We start from the raw sequence: 24,068 nt of genomic DNA, 5'->3' as shown, positions 1-24,068 counted from the left end.
TTGTGTAAGCCAGAGGGCCAGGGATCAAATGCACACCTGGAGAAGTTTAGGCTTAGAAACACACACTGCATCGTGGGAAGAGAGTCAAGGAAGAGGAAGGTAGGAGAGGAGATAGATGAATCAGGCTTGATCTTTTTCCAGGCAAGAAGGGAGTTGAGTGTGTACTCGGGGGGATTGCCACAATGGTGTGCCAAAGGTCTAGGCTGAGGAAGAAGGGAAATGAGGACCTGGAGAAGCGGGAGGTAGGGGAGGGATGAGGAAAGCTGTAGGACTGGCAGACCGCAAGTCCTGCTGAGAACTGAGAACTAGTACCCTGGGAACCAGGCAGAATAAACTGGATGAAGGGGAGCGATGCTCTGAAGGTCACATGTTGACAGTCGAGACCGCAGGGGAAATGCACTGCTGGGGTGTGGTCACCAAAGAAGCTCATCCACAAGCTGGTGCATTAACAGAAGGACAGGGTCTGGAACAAAGGGGGTGCGCCCCACTTCATCCTTCCCCTTTCAGACTGTCTCAGTGCCACCTCCAAGTCCAGACTAAACATGCCTTTAAAGAACAATAGCCCTGACAGTGGAGGGAAAGAAATGCTTGATTTGGCAGTGAGAAGGCTCTGAGGCCACTCTGGATCAAGGAGTAGGATGCCTTCTGGACATCTGCAAGCTATTCTTCCAGAAGACTTGTTTCTGTATGTCCAAAGGAGAGCTGAAGGGTTCAGGGCCAACAAAGGCCATTTGGGGCCCAAAGTAAGCATCGTGGTCCACAGAATTCTGATTATGTGTTCTCTGTCCTGGAAGGAGCGCCAGGATATATTCTTTGACATTTAGGTGGTGAGAGTATGAATGGATTTAAGCAGCACAGCCTCCTGAATGTGTCTTCTTCCCACTCCATGACTCTGGTCTGGCCTCGTAAGAATGCCATGGAGCTGGCAGGATAGGTACTATCTGGCTCACTTTAATGGAAGAAGAAGCTGAGGCCCTGAGATGACAAGGTCACTGTCGTGGCTCACCAAGTCCTTGGCTCACAAGGTACCCAGGAAGTACCATGCAGGACTGTGAGGTGAACCCAGTGTGCCAACTCCACCCGCAGGCTCTTTCTTATAAGGCTTTGTGACCTGAGCAAAGGGAATGGCATTGCCTTAGAGAGCCGATTTTTCACTTCCTGTTTCCGGCACTCATTGCCTGCTTTATGAGTCAGTAGTCAGTCCATGGCTTCTCAAAGAGAAATCTTTCTATCCGTGGGAGAGAAGGTTAAATATATTAAGATGTAAGAGGCTTTTCAAATCATCATCAAAATCTATCCACAGCTCCACAGACACACAGGCATCCAAGGGAAACCCTTAGGGAAGGGTGTGTGTCAGTCTACAGGAATGTGTCCTTCTGCTGGAGAGGTGGTGGACGGGTTGACAGCTCATTGTTTTGACTTTCTAACAAGATAGAACAAATGTTTCTGTCGATGCTATAGGTGGAAAATGAGCTGGTCTCCCCCGGTACCCTTGGGAATGTTCTAGCCCCACAATGGAATGCCTGGTCTGAGGCTGAGTCAGAAGCCCTGAAGCCAAACACACTATATTTTAAGAAAGAACCTTGGGAAATCGTGACTCCTGCCTTCAATGTCCCCATTGCTGCCCAAACATCCTGCCAATAAAAAGCTTCCTCTTTCTGCCTTCCCTGCTAACTGTTGCATCTGTAGATTCTAGGTGGTAAAAAAGAGAAGTATTGACAAGACTTCACTCTGACTCAATTCCTATCCTGAAGGTAGTTCCTGAGGAAGACACGCCGAAGCAGAGGAACATCCGGTTAAGTCTGTGAACCACAGGGACTAGGATGTAGCTTAGTTAGTAAAGTGCTTTGCCTAGCACGCTCAGTGGTCCTGGGTTCAATCCCTAGAGCCCACTGGGCATGGCAGCACACAGATGTAACCCCCAACTTTTAGGAGGCAGACGAAGCTCAAGGTTCTCCTCAGTAACAAATTCTAGGCCAGCACGGGTTACGTGAAACCCTGTCTCAAATAAATAAATAAATGAATGAATGAATGAATGAATGAATGAATAAATAAATCTGTGAACCACACTAGAAAGCTGAGTGTGGTTGTCAAACCAGAGGCAGATTGATCTTCCAAGCTCTTGTCTTTCTGTCTTTGCTTTTCTCCTCTCCTGTATGGTGAGACCTGAAGCATCGTATCTGGGTACCATGTCCTGGTGGGACAAGTTCTCCTCCACAGTTTGTGTTTATATTTCTTACTTAAGTTACTAACAGGGAATGCTCTGGAAATGGGAGAAAAGCAGAGGAAATAATGGTATAGCTACGTATATCTCCACGGAAATGTGCTGTGTGATACGGAAAGGCATCTTTACCTAGCATTTGCTATATTCCAGCCACTAAGCCAGGCTGATAAGTAATCTGCAAATATATAAAGACCTCTGCTCTCAGAAGAGCATGGAAACACATGCCTATAAACTCAGAATGCACAAAGACGAGGCAAGAGGATCATGAATTTAAGACCAGCCCGGGCTCCATAACGAGACCCTGGAGCAAAACATCCTGACCCTATTCTCCAAACTACTGCGTTCAGAACATTTCATCTGTGTCTGTTGGTGTTTGGATAACCTGACCTGCCGTGCTTTCTTTGGCTCAGTGTCGATGTAAGTCAGTAGTTCAGGAAGAGTGGGTCCTCTGGTGGAAATATAAAAAGTTGTGAGCTCCCAGCCCATAAACATTAAAGTTGAGGGGCTGCTTGCAGCCCCTGAGGCTGAAGGAAGGAAGAAAAGAGAGGGTGACTCTCCACCACTTCCTGAACTGTGCCCGAGTGCTCTGTGAACTTTAGGATTCTGCTGGGATATTGTTGGTAGGTACAGTGAGGAAGGTTAAGTAGAAGGTCTCATTTGTTCTTCTAGCCTCGACTGTTCAGGATTTTGTATTCAACAGGGAAGATGTTGTGGTGGCATTGTCTTCCCTGAGCAGGTGACAAGGTCTGTAGCACATATGAAATACTTACACACAATACATCTGGTATCTGTGAGGACTCCGGGATCCAGCCTTCTAATCTCATGAGCATTTACTCCAGCTGGTCCTGCAGCTCCTCTAGCTCTATAGCAAGTCAGAGGCTAATGTAGCCTCCATCTTAGTCTCCATGTGTTCAGAATATTTCCAGAGTTAAACCAAGTTTACCCCCCCTTTCTCTCCATGAAATGGAAACTGATTCCTCTAGTGTACAAAACTCTGCTGGATTATGTTCCCTTGGATATATCCAACCCCTCCTTTCCCCACTCCCTATCCACTGCAGAACAGAGCAGAGGATTAAATCAAGTAGGTGTGTAAATGCCGAACTAACCCCCATACCCCAACACACACACACATCTAACTGTTCTTCTGAATCACCAAGGGTGTTTATAAAGAATTCAGAGTCTCTGGGTTGAAACATGAACATCTGTATTTGTAAGCTCTGGTATAAAGTGGTCTAGTTTCACCACTGTTGATGTGATAAAAATATCCTGACCAAAAGTAAGATAGAGGATGGGGGGAAGAGGAGTTTATTTGGCTTACAGTCTATCATTGAGAGGAAGCCAAGGAAGGAACTCAAGAAACCAGACATATCACATCCACAGTCGAGAGCAGATAAAGAATAAACTCATGGGTCCTTGCTCAGTTACTGCCCAGCCAGCCTCTTCCACTCTTATACAACCCAGGGCCCCCTGAATAGGGAATAGTCCCACTGACAGTGGGCTGGGTCCCAATCAAGACAATTGCCCCACAGACATGCCCACAGGCCAATATGATCTAAACAATCTCACAGCAAAGAGTCTCTTCTCAGGCAATTCTAGGTTCTGGTAAGTCAGCAGCTGAAACCAATCAGTACCTGAGCAAAGAATTATCTGGATTCATATTCACCAAATTGTTAATAGCGATTGCCACAACAGAACGAGATTGCCTGGGAATTTGGCTTACCAAATTACTCATTTTCTCATGCTTATTTATTTATGTACAGATACTTCTTTGGTAACTAAAAAACAAAACTTTAATTAGGAGTGTCCTAGTGTTTCTATTGCTGTAAAGAGGCAGCGTGACCACAGTAACCCTTATAAAGGAAAACATTTAATGGGGTGATGTAGAAGGAAACTTCTGTCCTGCCCAGTCCTGTAGCTGTTCTGTCCCAAATAAACACACAAGGGCTTATATTAATTATAAACTGTTTGGCCTATTGCTCAGGCTTATTACTAACTTAAATTAACTCATAATTCTTATCTATGTTTAGCCACGTGGCTTGGTACCTTTTCTCAGTGAGGCATTCTCATCTTCCTTCCTCTGTATCTTGCTTGTGACTGCATCTCTGCCTTTCCTCTTCCCAGAGTTCTCCTAGTCTTACACTTCCTGCCTGGCTACTGGCCAGTCGGTGTTTTATTAAACCAATACAAGTGACAAATCTTTACAGTGTACAAGAGCATTATCCCAAACAGGATGGCTTACAGTTTCAGAGATTTAGTCCATTATCATCATGGTGGGACATAGCAGAATGTGGGCAGACATGGTGCTGGAGTAGATGCTGAAGGTCCTACATCTTACAGGCAACAGGAAGTGAACTGGGTCCCTGGAAATAGGCCTTACCTACTCCAACAAAACCAGACTTCCTAATAGTGCCATTCCCTATGAGCTTATGGGGGCCAATTACATTCAAACTACCACAATGAGCTAAATAGCAATTCTCACCCAGAGCTCATTTCTCAATTTTAAAAAAATGTAATTAATAAAAAGTATCTATTTATTCTCTTGGTGCACTGGATACTGGTATAATCTAGATGCCTACGGCCAATAAGTAATTCACTTGCTTTATTTAACATTGTCAACAACCCTATTAGTCAGCTTTTCATGACTCGGATGAAGTTATGAAGATAATAACTATTAGTTAATAGCTGTGGAGGTTCCAGTTCAACATCAGGAAGATCTACTGCTGTGGGCCTCTGACAGAGACACTGCTGTAGCAGAGAGTTTCTTGTAGAGCACACCATCTGTCCCATGACCAGAAAGAAGAGATGAGCCATGTCTTATAATTCCCTTGGAGGGAAAGTGCCCCATTTTCTAAGGACCTAAGTGGTGGTTTGAAAGAAAATAGCCCCAAAGGGAATGGGACTGTAGGAGGCTTAGCCTTGTTAGGGTGGGTGTGTAGCCTTTTAGACGAAGTGTGTCACTGTGGGGGTGGGCTTTGAGGTCTCCTATGCTCAAGTTACTCCAAGTGTCACAGACTTCTTCCTGAAGCCTGACTATCAAGATGTAGGACTCTATGTTTGAGACTACTCAAATTTGAGACTATTGTAGACTACGGGAACTTTTAAAGTTGTACTGAATGCATTTTTTGCATTATGATATAGTTATACGCCTTGGGGGGCCAGGGAGAGGAATGTGGTGGTTTGACAGAAAGTGGCCCCCAAAGGGAGTGACACTATTAGGTGGTGTGACCTTGTTGGAGGAAGTGTGTCCCCGTGGGGACAGACTTTGAGGTCTATAGACCTCAAACTACTCCCAGTATCACAGACCACTTCCTGTTGCCTGTCTTTCAAGATATAGGACTCTCAGTTCCAGCACCATGTCTGCCTGCATGCTACCATGTCAAACCATGATGATGTGGACTAAACCTATGAAAATGTAAGCCACTCTAATTAAATGTTTCCCTTTGTAGGAATTGTCGTGGTCATGGTGTCTCTTCACAGCAATAGAAACCCTAACTAAGACAGTCCCCATCTCCTAATGGTTGTCTCCTAGCAGTATCTGGGGACTAGGCCCTTAATCCATGGGCAATATTCTTATAAATTCTACCAGAATCTAATAACTAGGTGTGTGACTCTCTTATATCACTAAAATATAAGTCACAGTAAGGGATTGTCCTATCTTTTCCATCTACTGATGTAGCTCACACATCCAAAACAATGCTGACTGCAACATGGGTTATCAGATGAGAGACCTGAGACCTAGGAAGTCAAGGAAACTTCTCGTGGCCACATCCCCACTTAACCGCAGAGCTGAATTACAAACAAAGGTGATCTAACTGCAAAATTCACTTTCTAATGGGATATTTTCTCTTGCTGTGCCATTGCGTAAAGGAAATGATAGCTAACATTCTCCAGACACTTTCTTAGTAAACCAAAAAAGCAAAAGAGAGGGAAATCGTATTATTAAAGCTATTCCACTTAGCTTACTCCTGTTTTCTCTGTCTTGGTCAAGGGCAAAGTTAGTGCCTACCTGTCCTCTCTAGAGGGCACTGTAGAGGGACTAGACATCAGTTACCAATCTAGACAGTCTCTAGCTTCCAATGGTTGTAGGAATTCCTACAGCCAGTAGCCTTTAAGTTACCTGCCCACTTGGGCGTGGCCTCTTATACTATTTATGCCCATGTAAAGTGCGCATGGGGACTCTTTTCTGGCTGCAGGATTTGGTTGCTGTTCCCCATTCTAGCAGAGGATTCTGATTTGTGAGTCTATCCCTAGATAAACATCCCTCTATTATTCTCAATTCTGAGCTAGTGTGGGATTTCTTTTAAGCATCCTTCAAATGGTGAATGAAGCATCCTCTTACTTTACTCAGATGAGTCATCCCATCTGCTCCAGTTTCTCCTTCTTAATGATAGTTGTCCAATTGCCCCGTCACTCACTAGAGCTGAGCAATCCCACAGCTCTCAACCAACCTCAAACCTCAGCCAGCTCAACTCAACCCCAAGGGGACAAAGCACATGTACTCATGCTCCTGTGGTAGTTTTTAAAGCAACATAAGCCAGGGAAACCCTTAGCTTCTGACATCCAGACCACAATGAAAGCTAAGGATTGTGTTTGCATTTTAAAAGACCGTAGAAAGAGCATTGTTTGGCTCTATGCTCTTACTGTAGCGTTTCAAGACGGTCCTCACACACTGTGTGCTGACAGTCTCCAAATATGATCTGGTTCTCAGTTTTATCATCAGAGGTCATAAGTCTTCATGGAGCCTAGCTAGTTCTCCATGAGAGGTTCTGACTCTGGGGAAGATCAGTGTATGATTGTATCATGGATTGTATCAGTCCTGAACAGAGAAATACAAATAATGAGAGAGACTTTGTGGAGGATACCCATAGCCTCATGACAACCGGAACACACAGTCTATAAGAAAATGGGATCTGTTATCTGTGGAGTTCCAGGTGGGTGAGAGAAACAGATGGGAGATTTAGGAACAGGACTTGGTGGAATGAGTTGCTGTAACTTAGAGGAGGTGGGGGAGAGTTCAGGAGTGACCTCTGACCTTTGAGAGGTTGAAAGGTCGGCAGTTAGCCTCCACCCTCTTCCTAGATCGAGATTACTGATGCCTTGTGTGATTGTCTAAGAACCGAGACAGGGAAACTCCGGAGGAAATCCAACTGTTCATGAAGTGTTTTCTGTCTGGCCTGAACTCGCCCCCTCATAATGATGAAGGAGTGGCCACATTATCCTGACATGTTTGCTGGAAATTGTTGCTTCCTGAGACCATCTTGATAGTTGTTGGGATTTCCCCAATGAGGTCAGAATGTCATGTAAGGAGCCCGCTGGTCTGGCTTCCAGGCAGGCACAAGAAGAGCTTTCCCAGTCTGGGATGTGGGAAGTAGAAATTCGCTGGGGTCCTCCCTTACATTCCAGGCTGAAATCTTGTCCCCTAGTTCCTCAACAAATGAAGCCACAGTGACCACAAACTCACCTCCGGTGACCAGCCACCACAATCAGTCCCGTATTTGAAACCCTACCTTACACAACACTAGAATCTGGGTCTCTCTTCTGCCCATTAGCTATGCACAGAAGACAGCTCAGCTCCCAGCCCACTGGATGGTCCTTCGTGTACTTGAAAATGTCCACTGTGCTCATTCCGCTTTGCCTTCTGTTTCTTTAAACTCGGTGAGCCTGCTATCTAATCCGTGATCTCCTGCATCCTTGCCTATGGATTAGTTTCCCTGACATCCTTGTGAATCCATCCCTCTTCAACTCTGCTCCCTCCCCATGACTTTAGAACGGTCACTCCCTCAATGCCTGTGGGTGAACTGGGATGAGACAGCTAATGTCTGCTCCATGGTATCTGACTACATCTTCACACTTCAGCTGGGCTAGCTCCTGCCCCCTCCCAGACTCTTAGGATCTCCCCCAATCCATCCTACTTTGTTTCGTCCCTCGTCTCTTAGCTTTTACCTCCCCTCCAATCCTGCTCATTTAACTCCCGTGGACACTTCCCATCTCCAAAACAAGTCCATCCTTCAGTCCTTCATTCCCTGGTGGCTGGCCCACCACAGGCACTTTGAAGCCAAACATCTTAAAATGTGTTATCATCGGCCTGTGGTCAAATAAGTTTAGAAACTGCTGGGTTAAACCTTTTCCTTCATACATAACTTTTCAAAGTCTTTAATGCATACCGCATCTGGTACATGTAATGTCAAGAGCGATCCAGACTTATTTTACTAGGGAAATTTATCTGAGAGCATTTCAAGGGCATTCAATGTAATGGAATGTGTAAAAATGTTTTAAAGACCTAGAGTTTCATGATTCTGCCAGTTCTAGTTTCTGGAAGGAAAAAAAGAAAAGAAATAATTTTCCATGGGGTGATGACTGATAGTTTCACTAGGCACTAGGCCAAGGGAGACCTGCACGTGGTTTTCATGGGGAGAGCAGAGCAGAGTCCCTTGGGAATACGAGTGGTACCTTTTCATCATTGGATTCAGATGCAGGCTAAGCAAGCTCACCTGTTCCTTCTGGCTTCCTCGTGTTTATTCAGGCCTGAAAGGGGCCAGACTAGGTGTTTTAGAGACTGACAGGCCCCGATCTCTAAAACAGAGATGGTTTGCAGCCTCTGGAACGTTCTGCTCTCGCCAACACCCCACTCTGTACCTCTGGCCAGCCCACGAGGGGAAGAGCCTCAGACGGCCCTACCCAGGATGGCTTGGCCCCAACCACGCCCAACTCTGCTGGCCTTTCTTAGGTCTTGTAACCTGTCTTACAGATGCAGGTCACCATTTACAGCCTGGGGAGAAATCAGACATCTGCCCATCATCCTGTACCTCTAAGAGAGCCCTGGTCCTGTTCAAAGAACGCTTCCCAGATTCACCCCAGAGGGGAGAAGTCTAGGAGTCCCCAATTTGTCGTGGCAGGGCCTCTCCAAGGCAGGATTTTTCTGTAGGAGTGCCAGATGTTTTTCTGCAGCTGCCAGGACCACAGGGTGAAGAGTTCAAAGGGGCTGACGGGGACAGATAAGCAGGAGCCTCTCTGGTCAGGGTTTCTCTGCCAAGGCAGTAGAAAGGCTGGCGGCGCGAGGGGGTGTGGGGGAGCCCAGAATAAGGGGCTCTAAGCAGGGCCCAGACTGAAGGAAACTTGGTCGTCCTTTTGAGGTTGTTCCTGAATGATGGCCACATGTTGGTCTGCCCGTGTAAGTACAGAAAGGACCCTAAGACTGACTGTCCTAATTTCCTTGCCATGTGTAACTCCTACTAGGAACTATGTAGGACCCTCGTCTCCTGCCTCCCGCACTCATTTTAAAGAAATGTCTGAGGGAAATGTGTAGATGTCAAATCCAGCCTCAAGCATGAAGTAACCTGTGCCCACTTCTAAATTAGCATTTGAATTTTTTAAAGTTGCTTTTATTCAGCTATATATTTTTCTCTACTCCACTCCCTTCCTCTCCCCTTCTATCCTCTCTGGTGGTCCGCATGTTCCTAATTTACTCAGGAGATCTTGTCTTTTTCTACTTCCTATGTAGATTAGATCCAGTATGCCTTTCTTAGGGTCCTCTTTGTTGTCTAGGTTCTCTGGGGTTATGAATTGTGGGCTGGATTTTCTTTGCTTTCTGTCTAAAAGCCACTTATGAGTGAGTACATACGTTATTTGTCTTTCTGGGTCTGGTTACCTCACTCAGTATGTTTTCTAGATCCATCCACTTGCCCGCAAATTTCAAGATGTCATTATTCCCACCCCCCTGCTGTGTAGTACTCCATTGTGTAAATGTACCTCGTTTTTCTTATCCATTCTTGATTAGAGGGGCATTTAGATTGTTTCCAGGTACTGGCTATGACAAATAATGCTGCTGTGAACATAGTTGAGCACATGTCCTTGTGGTATGATTGAGCATCCTTTGGAAATATACCCAAAAGTGGTATTGCTGGATCCTGAGGTAGCTGTTTCCCAATTTTCTGAGAAATCGCCATCCTGATATCCAAAGTGGCTGTACCAGTTTGCACTCCCACCAGCAATGCAGGAGTGTTCCCTTTACCCCACTTCTTCTCCAGCATAAATTGTCATCAGTATTTTTGACCTTGGCCATTCTTATGGGTGTAAGATGGAATCTAAGAGTTGTTTTGATTTGCATTTCTCTGATGGCTAAAATGTTGAGCATTTTCTTAAATGTCTTTCAGTCATTTTAGATTCATTTTTGAGAGTTTTCTTTTTAGGTCTGTACCCCATGTTTTTACTGGATTATTTGTTCTTTTGATGACCAATTTCTTGAGTTCTTTGTATATTTTGGAGATCAGCCCTCTGTCTGATGTGGGATTGATGAAGATCTTTTCCCATTCCATAGGCTGCTGTTTTGTCTTGTTGACTGTGTCCTTTGCTTTACAGAAGTGTCTCAGTTTCAGGAGGCCCCACTGATTAATGTTTCTCTCGGTGCTGAGATTTGTTTGTTTGGTTGGCTGGTTGGTTTGGTTTGGTTTGGTTTAGTTTTGGTTTTTCAAGACAGGGTTTCTCTGTAGCTTTGGAGCCTGTCCTGGAACTAGCTCTTGTAGACCAGGCTGGTCTTGAACTCAGAGATCACCTGCCTCTGCCTCCTGAGTGCTGGGATTAAAGGTGTGTACTACTGCCGCCCGGCATTACTGGGGTTATATGTAGGAAGTGGTTCCCTGTGACAATGTCTTCAAGTGTACTTCCCAATTTCTCTTCTGTGAGGTTCAGTGTGGTTGGCTCTGTGTTGAGGTCTTTGATCAATTTGAACTTAAGTTTTGTGCATGGCAATAAATATGGATCTATTTTCATTCTCCTACGTGTTGATATCCAGTTATGCCAGCACCATTTGCTGAGTATGCTTTCATTTTCCCATTTTATATTTTTTGTTTCTTTGTCAAAAATCAGGTGTTCGTAGGTGTGTGGATTGATATCCAGGTCTTCGGTTGGGTTCCATTGGTCCTCCTGTCTGTTTTTATGCCAATTCCAGGCTGTTTACAGTACTGTAGCTCTGTAGTAGAGTTTGAATTCAGGGATTGTGATGCCTCCAGAAGTTCCTTTATTGTACAGGATGGTTTTGGCTATCCTGGGTCTTTTTGCTTTTCCATATGAAGTCCAATACCATTCTTTCAAGGTCTGTGAAGAATTTTGCTGGGCTTTTGATGGGTATTGCATTGAATCTGTAGATTGCCATTTTTACTATTTAACATTTGAATTTATATTTCAGTAAAAGCCTGTGTTTGACTGTACATGGATGGATTGAGAACTTTGTTTTTCACCTGATCTGTTTAGATTTCCATGTTGAATTTTTGGTTTTGTTCTTAACTAAGTAGTAAATGGTTGAACAAGTAAGGAGATACATTCACAACGTCAAAAACCCACCAATTCTTTCATGTAACTACTCTTTTGCAAAAACCCTGATTGATGATATTGGCTCATCACAGGTTTTACATAATTACGGATAGAGAGAATAATACTGGGTGGATGGATGGACGGATGGACAGACGGACTGATAGATGGCTTGATGGTTCCTGATTCATACTAGGTTGGTTTGACAGAAGTCATACAGGAGAGGTTAAAGGATTAGGATTCAAGACTCCCAGCTCCTGATGGAGAGAAAGAACAGACACAATAGACAAAAAGGAGGGTGAAAGTGGAAGAAGTCAGAGACTTGAAGGGGTCAGTGTGTAATCTGTCTGACAGGGGCTGTTCCTGGTCCAGGGAACATCCTTGAGGATGCATGTCCAAAGAAGGGCATGTTTAAGAAGGTTCAGAAGTGCTAGGAACTGTTGGGTTATTAGGGCCATGTGTTTTTTTTTTATTCTATTCCAAGTAGGAATTAGATTAATCTGAATTGTGAAGGTTTTGTTCTATATTCCATGGGATCAAGGAGAATTTCTCTTGTAAGATTAAATGAAACATGAAACAGAAACACACTGAATTAAAAAAAGGCATTTATAATTTTGCCTTATTGTTTCCTTAGCAAATGAGTGGCGGTTTGCTTCAAGGTCAAGAGTGCGAGTATATATATATATTAGTATGTGATGGAAAAATACACACCCATCATGTGTTTTGTTGTCTAAGCTTCTCAGAATTTTTGCCCCAGGCTAGTTGTGAAACAACACTGGAAGTCTTATGTATAGCAAAATGTCAAGACATTCTGTTCCCTACTCCCAGCCCAAACACTTGCAATTCATAACCTGAACAAAAAAATTCACAGTAAATTTGGGCTTTGACAGGCATAACATTATATTTATGAGTGGGTGGTTTTATTTATTATTTCTATTCATAGTGCAATTGTCCTTCAGTATCCAAGGGAGATTTGTTGTGGAACTCCTCATGGGTACCAAAACTGTGGATGGTCAAGTCCCTTATGTAATATAATCTACATACATTGCCCTGTATAATTATTTATATTGTATATTATACAATAATATACAATATACAATAATATGTTGTATATTATTTATCATACCATATATATTGTAAATTCTGCATGTAAAATGCTTTATGCTCTTTAGTCTAATAACAGAAAAGCATTTATATATATATATATATATTGGATCTTCTTAAACATTTTCAGCAGGGAAGTGGTTGAATCCATGAGTGTAGAATCTACAGATACGAAGGGCTAACATGTTCTCAGGCACCTGTGTGTTGGGTAGGGTACAGCGCTGCTTGTTAAAAGAATAGTAAACCATGGACTGCACTGTTGAAAGAAATTATGGAACTACTTTCTTCGAGGTAGAAAAATATGGTGATCTATATGTAATTACACACAGAGGTAGCAGCATGAAATGCTGATCATCATAATGCAAAGAACCTCAAAGAGAAATATTTCACAGTCCTCTCTCCAGGCGTCCCATCGAGCTACAAACCAGTAAGTCTTCTGAGGGTCCCACTGAAGCTCAAGGCCAATGCTGTGCACTTTCTGTCATCCAGCCCAGTCCCTTACACCTCAGTCTTCTCCCCTCTTATAGAGCCCTCTGGAGCTAGCGCTGTGGTTGAAAAAGTCTCCTACATCCCACTAGTCTGACTGCTTCCTCACCTGCCCTGGTTGAAGTTTAGCTTTATCCTCCGAGGCCACTGCTTCCCCTACCACCTTCTGTGTTGTTTCTCACACCTGGGGATCTGTGACAACTCCATTTTAAACCAGTTGTGACTAGTCCTCTCTCCAAACTCACAGGGAAGGAAAAGAAGTCTGAGAGATGGGTTGAGAGACACAGAGAGGCCCCTAACCATCTCATCAGTGATTCACACTCCATGAGTGTGGATAAGAACTGCAGCCAGAGGGTCGTGCCGTGGTGGCACACTCCTTCAACCCCAGCACTTGGGAGGCAGAGGCGGGGTGGGGGGGACAGGAGGGGGTCTTTGTGAGTTCAAGGCTAGCCTGGTCTACAAAGCAAGTTGTAGGATAGCCAGGGCTGTTACACAGAGAAACATTGTCTTTAAAAAAAAATAAATAAATAAAAGGAAAGAAAAGAAAGAATTGCCTCAGAATGAGACTAGGACTTAGCACTTTGCAATCTAAAAGTCACCTGCTGGTTGCACCTGATAGTGCCATATTTGTTAAATAAAAACTTCTATTTGTATAACTGAAATTTGCTAAGAGACTAAACCTCAAGTGTTTAGACCACACACATAAAGATGACCATATATGACAGTAAATATGTCAGCTAGCCTCGTCATGGCAATTATTTCACAATATACACCAAGTTCAAACCATAAATGTTATGTATTTTAATACAGAGTTTTTTTTGTTTTGCATCCACCAAGGCTGGTTTCTTAGTTTTCTAGCCTTCTGTAATCACAGCCATCCATCGAGCTAGCTGAGAATGTAGATTCCCGAGCCTCGTCCCACGGGCCCTGATTGAAGTCATCTGTGAGACGGCCCTCCTGATCCACACTTTCATTGAGCTTTCCTAACTGTTCTTCTACTCCCGGAAGGTGGGGAACATCTCTACCAGGATAACAGTGGCTTCATGGTGTGGCCTTTCTCAGCCTTGACTGTGTCTTGTTGGCGAATAACACGTGCAGAGTAGTGGAATGATTCCAAGCCTTGGGGTCTGGGGAGGGTGACAGCGGGCCTTGGAAGCTTCCAGACCCTGAGTGATTCTATTCACTGTTGCTTTTGGGGTGAGTTTTCTGCTGGGATCTTGGACCCCCAGGTTGCACGGAAGGCAGGACCTATCTCAGCCTTGCTGATGCTCCTGCGGTAGGCATGGTGGTTTGCGGGGAGCCCATTAGATACAGAGAGGTTGAATGGGTAGACCGTGACACCCTTGGCCCTACACTCTCCATTTGCTTACATCATGGAGCAGGCAAAGTTCTACTTCTGGGAGTTGCTGATCCAGTCTTGTGACAAAAAGAATAGGAGGAAGGAGCCACATTACCCTCAGCTCTTGTCCTGAGCCTCCCCTGTATCCAGTTCTGATAGGATCCGCTCTAGGAGGTAATCACACATTTTTTCCTCTGTCTTTCCCCGCCCTACAGGTTCGGAATCAATTGCCTCATCCAGTTTGAAGACTTTGCCAACGCCAATGCCTTCCGTCTGCTCAACAAATACCGCAACAAGTACTGCATGTTCAACGATGATATCCAAGGTACAGTCACCCACTTAACGAAGTCGCTGGGTAATAACCTTCTCACAAGGTTCACCCACATGCCAAAGCTGGGGCGGGAATCTCATCTCATAGCTGGCTTGCTGCCAGAACCTGTTTAAGGAACAATGCTAGTCTTGGAGTCAGCTTCCACTTGGCTGATTCTTAGCTCTGTGACCTTGAACATATCTCTCCACTTGGCTGAGCTTTGGTGTGCGTAAGGGCCAAATGGAAATCATTACTACTTCAGAGGTAGATAGGAACTGCATGGTTTCATATTTATAAGAAATTCTTTAGACTACTGTCAATTATTAGCTACCTGAACTTGAAAAATCATTTTTCTGACTGTGGTTTTATAATCTGTTCTGAGATGGCAATAACTACATCAGGAAAGCATTGTAAAGACGTCAAGAGCCGGGACTGGGAGACTGGAAGCTTCCGTGGGTAAATGGCACTTGCTGCCATGCATGAAGACTGACTTTGGGTTCCACACAAACATCAAAAGCCTACTGCACATGCGTGCAACTCCAATGTGGCTGACACAGGAGGGTCACTGGGGGTTTCTGGCCTCCAGACCAGCTCCCGTTTCAATGAGAGGCCCTGTTTCCATAAGATAAATCACAAGTGATGCTCGGTGTCCTCCTCTGCTTCTAGGCACTCTGGCACCATGTACACCCCACACACGCATACACATCAGCACATATACATGTGCATGCTGAGAGAGAAAGATGGAGAGCTTATACACAGAAAATAGCACTCCATGGCTTATCAGATCAAAACATCACCCTTCATAAGAATGGCTTTCCCTAGCCATATCTTGCTCGTAGACTTTCCAAACACAAGGTGCATTCATCAGAGAGCCATGACAAGTCCTTCCCTAAGCTTGGCTGGAAGTAATAGGCTTGAAAGGTACTGGCAACAGGAGACACAGAGCATTTCCAGAGTCATTATAAAGCATCTTGGGCACCATGTCCCTTGTCACGTGTTCAAGAGTCTTAGAAACCCTACAGGAAGTTGCTTCTTGTTTTGGGGGTGCCTGTATCTGAAGCTGGAAAAAGACAGAGGCTTCTCAGCAATGTTCTTATCTGACCCAGGAGTTCTCAGTGAGAATGGTTCATGGGTTTTTGTAAGGCCCGAGGGAAACCTTGATGGCTCCACATATCTTGTTACTTAACAGATGAAGTGTGTGAGCCACGCCCGTTAAACAAACAGTCCGTATCAGATGAAAAGAATGAACTGGTATGAACGGTCTCATGATTAAATAAAGTTGGCTGGCGTTCACACACCAGAAATGAGAACAATGAAGACAGATAGGGGTATACTCAAGAGAACATAAGCCCAGCTTAAAGGTCATTGCTGAACATCTGTAACACACTGATGTTCTGGGAACTTCTCACATTTAATCCTATGAGATATTAGTGTCTGTATCTTCTGGATGAAGAAACCAAGCCACAAAGAGAATAAGTAACTTGTCTACCCAGACAGTGTTCAAATGAAATTTGAGTTCAGGTTTCTGGACTCTAAATTCATAACCACTTACCATACTGCTCCAGGTTTAAAACCACAGAGCCAAGTACCTCTGTTCTTTTGGTCCACATTAGAGAGTAACAGGAATACAATCAATTCTTTGTATTGATTTGTTGTAAATTGTCAATGAGTGATAGTTGTAGCACACTGTTAGAGAACTGAGGCCAAACATTATTTCAGGGCCTGGGGACTCGATGCCCAGAGAAGGGGAGACCCAGCGGGAAAACTCAGCTTCTCATACTCTCTCTCCAGCCCCCCAATACCTAGGCCTGCAACAGGCATAGGTGGGCTGTGCCAGACGCATCCCAACAAGCCACGTACCCTCCAGCTTCGCAGAACAGCCCTTCAGTACAGAGAGCTGGCTGGAAGCGAAGAGAATTCTCTCACTACCTGTCGGTCAACTCACAACTCTCAACCAACCTAACGGGCAAATGTGTCTGTGGCCCTGGAGGAAGCACCTGCTGACGAGTTCCCCCGTGATGCCACTCACATGAGTCAGCAACAGGACGCCCGTGGTCAGAGTCCTCTGGGCTGCCAAGTGGAAAACAAGTCCATATGGTCAGCACACCTGGTACACGGGCTCCAGATGCTCAGACAGACAGACAGACTTATAAACAGGTTATGATAGTCTCATAAACATGCAAAGGAACACAGCAGGGTCCCGCTGTTTGTCCCCCTCCATCTCCCCCACGCTGATGCCAGAACGGTCCCCTAAGAGGGAAACAATGATTCACTATGCTATCCATCCAATGGCACATGAATGGCACATTGGATGCATGATACTCACACATAGAAACAACATTCCCACCATCACACCTCTTCCTGTAGAAATGACTTGCTGGCCCCTGTTTTGCAGCTCGTCACTCTCCTGATCATCATACATATGTCCATGTATGTATGATGCACATGCAAATATATGAAGTGCACATACAAATGTATGAGGTGCACATACAAATGCACCTCATAGGTGCTCATACTCAGATGTTAGACATGTATGCAAATATGTATAATTTCATATACATGAACAATTTTTTAAAACTTAATTCATTTGTTTAAGTTCATTGAGTTCTGAGTCCTATCTATAGACTCTCAGACAAAGCCAGCTGGAGAGTTTCTGTTTCTCACCAAAAAAAAAAAAGGGAGATAAATTTCCTATTCTTTTCTCAGAAATTAAGACAGAGGTCATGAATTGCAGATGTGCCCCTAGAACTAATCAAAATGGGAAGAGGTTGTCATGGAGATCTATCCACATCTTCCTTCGAGGGAAGACTTGTTGCCTCAGCTGATGCAGGCAGAGCCTCAGCAGCAGAAAGCCCTTACCCACAGTCCTGCCCTGCCGCAGGCTACCGTCCACACTCCTGAAGAAATGTGTCTAATCGTTCCATCCCTGATCTGGCCTGAGTGCCTAGTGGTCTTAGTTGAGGCTTCACGGGCCACACTGAGTCTCTATAGCGTTCTCTGCCTCTGTCTACACAAGCACAAGCTTGGACGGGCACAGTCCACCCCAGAAAGATGTAGGAATAGTCTCAGAATCTGCCTGTGGGCCACATACTGTAAAGACTGGAGCCAGGCAGCCCCCACGAAAATGAGACTAGGTTTACGCTGTCTGCTTAAGCATAAGCCCTGCCTCTTATCCTCAACGGAGCATGGAGAGATGGCACCACGGTCCTCAGGAGCCCCAGGCTGAGCTTCCTGTGGGCCCCCATGTGTGTGACATCAAGTACCTTATTTGTACTGTCTAAATCATAGACCCCACAGGGCCCACGGGGTTAAATTCCGGAGCCAGAGCACAGAGAGACTTCCTCCTGGTTGTCTCCTCCGTCCTCACCCCAGCTCTGGCCAGTAAAAATCCTCCACCCGGGCCAGGCTGGTTCTTGGCGCACAAAGCTGCCCATGCGCTGACTCATTGCTGGCAGCCTCTTCAGGAATCTTGGACCAGAGGAGGCTCAGGTGACTTTTGTTGTTTCAGCTGGGACCATCTCTGCTGTTGGGGGAGAAGAGAGAGACGAGAAAGGGCAACGGCCGTGGGGGTAGTTGTGCTGGGGAGAGACTAACTTTGACCTTGGGAAGGAGAGCTTGTAGGACAGAAATCAGGCACAGAATGCTGCTGACCTAGTGCCCTTGGGTCCTGACCTCCACTGCAAGCTAGCCACATAATATGACTTGGGGGGGGGGGGGAGACAAGAAACAATGGGCTCATCAACTCCAGAACATACTGAACCCTACCAAGCTTACCCGTGCCTCTAGTCCTCCTACATCTTCAAGGATAGATAGCCTGACAAGATGCCTGTGTGCTATGCCACCCCTTCACAATTATGTTTTTGTTTGAGGTTTTTTGGGGGTTTTTTTGTCCATTTGTTCTTAAGACAGGGTCTTGCTGTGTAGCCCAGGCTAGCCTTGAACTTGACGTGATCTTCCTGCCTCCACTGCCTTCCTACTGCTTGGGATCGCAGAAGCACATGCCCCTAAGCCTCGTACTCTTTCTCACTTTCAAGCTTCTGCGTCTGTCTCCCTACCCTCACTTGGCTGCTCTGTGGTTCTATCCGAGTAGTATATGTAGCATTCTTTACCTTTCCTCTGAAATGAACTAGCAACCATGACTAGGAATCAGTAAATGTCAGAGCAGCCCATATGCTTTTCTCAAGCCAGTCCCCACTCCAGTGAGTTGAAACCTCTGCCAGTTCATTGCCAAGTATCTGCGTCATTACCCACATTGCACTAACTGAGGTGTGTGTGTGTGGCGTGTACAGGAACAGCCACTCAGCAGCGCTCAGTTTATTGGACCTATTACTAGTATTTATAGAGCGTAAATCGGGCATGAAGAAGAGGTACTAAGACCCAAAGCAGGGTGGTGACAAGGAGGAGAACGGGTGAGCAGAATGCTACCGAAGCCTGTTGAAAAAGCCACGGCCACCGTACTTCTCTCCACTTTCCTGTGTGTCCTCTGTTCCTTTCTCAATTTTTTTTTATTTATTGATGCTGTGTGTATGATGTGTGTGCGACGGTGTGCACACTGTCGTACACGTGGGAGATCAGAGGACAACCCGCAGGAGTCAATTCTCGCCTTCGACTGTGGGTTTGGGGAATTGAACTCGGGTCGTTAGGACTGCACATTCCTACAGCACTGAACTCACTGGTCTGTGAATTTTCTACTAGTTCCATGATTTGGCACGTGCTGATTCTTCCAGCTAGAACTTTGCTCCTGACCTTGGCTAATTTTGCTTGATACTTAAAGGCACAAGAGTGGCCCCTCTCGGGATGCTACATCCAGGCCATGCCACAGGCACCCAGGTGACCCAGAACTAGGCAATGGCATTCCACCCACACAATGTTCCCCAGAGCTACCCACGGGGCACTTGGCCAAGACACACATAGCTGAAAGATGACCTCCGTGGGTGCAGTTGGCTACAGGTGCCGCCATACGCACAGACAGAAGCACACGAGCGGCTGAGCCCCAAAGATTTTTTTTTTCACTAATTTGTCCCGTTTACAGAACAGCAATGTCACTGAAAGCCACCAAGGACTCACGCCCCACCTCCCCACCACACACATCCGAGTCCCAGGCCTTTTCCTGATCTTCCCCACAACAGAGTTCACCACCCCACACCCATCTCATTTCTCCCCAGCACCACAACCTTCCTCCCACCGTGTCCTGTGTTCTGAGGCTGCTCACTCCTGGGACCAATCCCCACGCAACCCCACGTCTTCCCGCAGCCTGGCAGCTGAGGACTGGAGAAGCTAAGAAAGGACAGTTACTCCCCCCAGGTCCTCGCAGACTATGGCAGGGGAGGCCCGCTCTAGCCTTTGGAACTGATCTGAGAGCAGGCTTCTTTCTCTGTTCCCACCCACAACCCCTCAGAGGAACGTGTAGAAGAAACTCAGTTAACCTTTGGCAGGACCCTGGATATGAAAGTATATAGATTGAGTATTCAAATCAAACATTTATTGATATCAAATCAATAAGAAATTTATTTTAAAACAATTCTTTGGTGCGCATGTAATTTTTGCCTTTTATTAAAGATGAATGCAAGTTTTCATGGTAATGAGGCAGGTACAATTAATTTTAAAATCAAATATAAAGGTAAAAATCAAATCACAAGTGAACATTTGACACTGCAGGATATAAGCCAGCTTAAGCATTTTTCAGCATTGAAGTATTTTCATTTTAAAGCCATCAATACTACTTCATGTACAGATGTAGCACAAAGCGGCGGAAGTGTGTCTAGGGCTGGGCCAGAAATTGTTGGAAATGCTCTCTTACTCTCAAGCTCAAATTCACTGAACAAAGATTTATAAAGCTCAAGGCAACCACACAAAAAGCAATTTGAAAAACATTCGTTCTAATGTAAAACAACCCAAAGATATACATATTTAGTATTTATAACCTGAGAAGTGGCATTATAAAAATATTATATCTTTTTTTCCATAATTAAACCGTATTTTTCTATAAGAGCAGAAAACTTTGTGGATACAGCAGAGACATTATGATTTGCAACAGACACCAGGCTCAAGCCTGAGCCAGGGCAGCTCAGGCAGGCTTGCTTGGGGTTGCACACTAGGAGCCCTGCCAGATCACCTCAGACCTGCCATGTGCTCGGCTTTGAACTAACTTTTTGTTATTGTGCGTTCAAAAGCTCTTGACCGCTGATGTTACATCCCACAGTTTAATATTCTGCACTCTAGAGCACCCCAGGACTCTAGAAAAGTCCTTTAGGACACAGCCCTGTTGAAGCAGTCTCAAAGGTCTTGCCGGGGGACTGGAAAGAGGACTCAGCCTCTGCTGAAGTGGTCCTGGCAGCTCCCAGAGAAAAGTCTATTCTGTTGCTCTATCTGTTGCTCTCGACGGCCCCAAGTTGGCCCTCGAAGCCTGTGAATGGGAAAACAAAGACAGTGTGGCTGCCGTGGGAAGGGAGTTGCAGTGGAGCACGGCAAAAGTCTGCCTAGCTTTATAGAAGCCACCCAGTCCTCAGAGACCCACAGATCCACAACCACCTCAGCCAGCCCTTGACCCAGCCCACCCCTCCCTCCCCATCCTTCTGGCTGCCAGTTACTGACACTGTCACCCCTTCCTCCTGAAATCTGTTCAACAGAGAATCTGATCCAACTCAGCCAAATGGGACTGTTCAAAGGAATATTCTCAGCTTGTCCTTTTTTGCCATTTGCTAAACCTACAGCCTCAAGTATTCTATTTGCAGGAAGTGTAATTATGGAACATTCCCACCAAAAAAGAAGAAAGTTTGTCCTTCATCACGAATGGGAACAAGCAGCTCACATCACTTGTGGGCACGGGACATAGGGCTCTCAGACTTCTTAGGGTGATTGCCTCCAAAAATCTAAGCAGTTTTCCTCCCCTCCATTTTAAAATTCCGGCACACTGCCCAAGAACTAACCCTCGCCTCACCCAACAACAGAAGTCAGCGGTGGAGACGATAACTTGATTTGCCAAGATCCCTTTTTATAATTAAGACCTGCTGCTTTCTGCCTTGAGTTCTGATCTGGAATTTAAGATACCTTGCCCTCCTAGAGCGAGGCCTCCAGAGTGGGTCCCAAAAGGGTGACCGTGGAGAGGTGGCTGAAGTAGACGGCCCGTAGATGTCTAGTTCTGGGAGCCATATTCAGGAAGAGTTCTCCGAACAGCAGTGCCAAGTACAGCTGAGAGGCTAAAGGACAGGAAACTGAGAACTGACCTCTGGGCTTCACAAGGTGGAGCTGCTCAGTGACCTTGACAAGAAGTGGACTGGTCCCTTGGGTCGAATAGATTCCCCCGAGACAGAAAAGAAAACAATTGGAGGCAGTGGTCACATTGGGCTCTTTGAAGGGTTTGACTACAGAAGGCAGTAAGGAGTAGGGTTGGGCCTATAAGGGCAAGACTTTTTTTCATATAAAAGTTTTACAGTGTATTTATTCACTGATGGGGATGACCCAGCAGAGAGAGGGAAACCAAAGACGAAGAACGGAGGAAAGAATGGGAGAGCAAACTTTGCGGGTCCATGAGAAAGAGATCCCAGGGCACACGGAAATGGCTTAGACAAGGAGCTGAAAGGACCTCTGTGGTTTCTGCAGGGGTGGCAAAGGGTGCACATGAGACAGAGGGTTTGGAGACCTGCTGCGAAGATGCGCAACATCTTGGAATATTTCATCCTTCTTCACCCGTTGAAGTGAAGTCCTACGTACGTAATCTGTTCAACTTCTTCTGGCTGAGTCTGTTTCCTCTGAGCATTCCTGTACCGAGAGGAAGTTTAAAACTAAAAACCTCCATAGAGGGAACACAAGAATACCTCCTCCATGGTGTTTTAATGAAGATTAAGTGGGCAAAGGCACACAGCCAAGTTTACCATAAGACTAGTTGACAGAGCTTGGGGGAGGCTCATTTGCTGTGCCAATCTCAAGACCTGGGTTCGAATCTCCAAGGCCCATATAAAAAGCCAGGTGTGACTGCTCTTTTCTTTAACCCCAACATTGGGGGTGGGGGTCAGAGACCGGCAGACTCTGGGGGTTTGCAGTTGAGTCAGCCTGGCTTCAACAGTGCGCTTCCAGCGTCCTGTCCCAAAGAGGAAAGGTTGACAGCAACAGAGGGAAACACCTGAAACCCTCCGCTGGCCTTACATGCATGTATCACACACAAACATACATCACAACACACAACAAAGACGTAGTAAATAAATGGCAGTTAGCAGCCTTTGTGCTGTTTCATTGCAGTGCGCAGTGAAATCTATGAGACCCTGTCCAGCTGACGTCTCCTGCCAAAGTTCTCATCCGTCAGCCTCCTCTTTACCATCCACCCCACAATTCTCTCCCACAAAGCCCGCATGGCCTTTCTGCTGCCTCCGGCTACCCAGGAAAAGCTTTAGGCTGTGGACCACACCAAGCCTTCCTGGCTTTTCTGCTGGACCCCAGACCAATCCACCTTCCCTTCAATACCATGCAGAGGTCGGTATCTTCCTCCATGCGATTATGGGAAGCCAGATTCAGCAGCCGCCATCCAGCTCTACACAAGGAAGATAAATTCAGTTATTCAGCCCTCAGGTTCTAACTTCAAAAGATACTTGATAGCCAAACAGAAAAAAGCCCTTGAAGACTGTCTAGCCCAAGAAACAGCTACCAAAAAATATCTTTGGTGCCATCTACTGGTGAATGATTTTCAGACGGCCCCTCTGAGAGCAGAAAGCATTCTAAGGAGCAGAAACTGATTTCAGTAACAGAGCTGACGCCTCAGTGGGAGAAGCCGTCCTGCCTGCATGTCAGCACTGAATGAACACACATAAAATCCATACCGATGTCAGCTACTTACTGAGCGCGTGCCCTGGGTTGCTATGAAACCGTCATAAAAATTTTAATTAAAAAAAAAAAAACATGTGCATGAGGTCTATGCAGGCGTGTGCTCCCAGTCACACAAGTATATGACCAGAGGTTGGGTCTTCTCTGAGATGCCCACCTTATTCTTTGAGACACAGTATCGTGCTTACCATGGCTGAAGAGTGGGCCTCTGGGATCCTCCTGACTCCAATCTGTGGTTACACCTATCATCATGCCCAGCCTGCTCATGGGTGCTGTGGACCCAAATTCAGGTCCTCATGCCTGAGCAGCAAACACCGTCCAGTCTGAGCCTTCTCCCCTGTTGGGAGCAGTGAGACCCCAGGTCCTGAATTTCTTGTAATCTCCTAATCTGAGTGCCTACAGCTGCTCTGAGCACGAGACCTTCAGGAGTTCCTGATCTCAGCAGTGCCTCCTGCTGTGGTGCCTGTACCACCTGGAACCAC

The 24,068-nt window shown here is 45.7% G+C and overlaps 1 protein-coding gene across 1 annotated transcript in view; it reads left to right on the top strand.

Moving 5' to 3' along the window:
- Me3 (malic enzyme 3) overlaps positions 1–24,068 on the top strand; it is a 162,731-nt gene that overhangs the window by 126,709 nt on the left and 11,954 nt on the right. Inside the window, exon 8 of the mRNA XM_075952518.1 lies at positions 14,675–14,784. Coding sequence (XP_075808633.1) covers positions 14,675–14,784 — 110 coding nt within the window. The remainder of the gene's footprint in view (positions 1–14,674; positions 14,785–24,068) is intronic.

Source organism: Microtus pennsylvanicus, chromosome 18 (assembly GCF_037038515.1).
Source record: "Microtus pennsylvanicus isolate mMicPen1 chromosome 18, mMicPen1.hap1, whole genome shotgun sequence".
NCBI classification, from domain to species: domain Eukaryota; kingdom Metazoa; phylum Chordata; class Mammalia; order Rodentia; family Cricetidae; genus Microtus; species Microtus pennsylvanicus.
The sequence above is the reverse complement of the archived record's forward strand: the minus strand, read 5'-3'. Positions and strand labels throughout refer to the sequence as shown.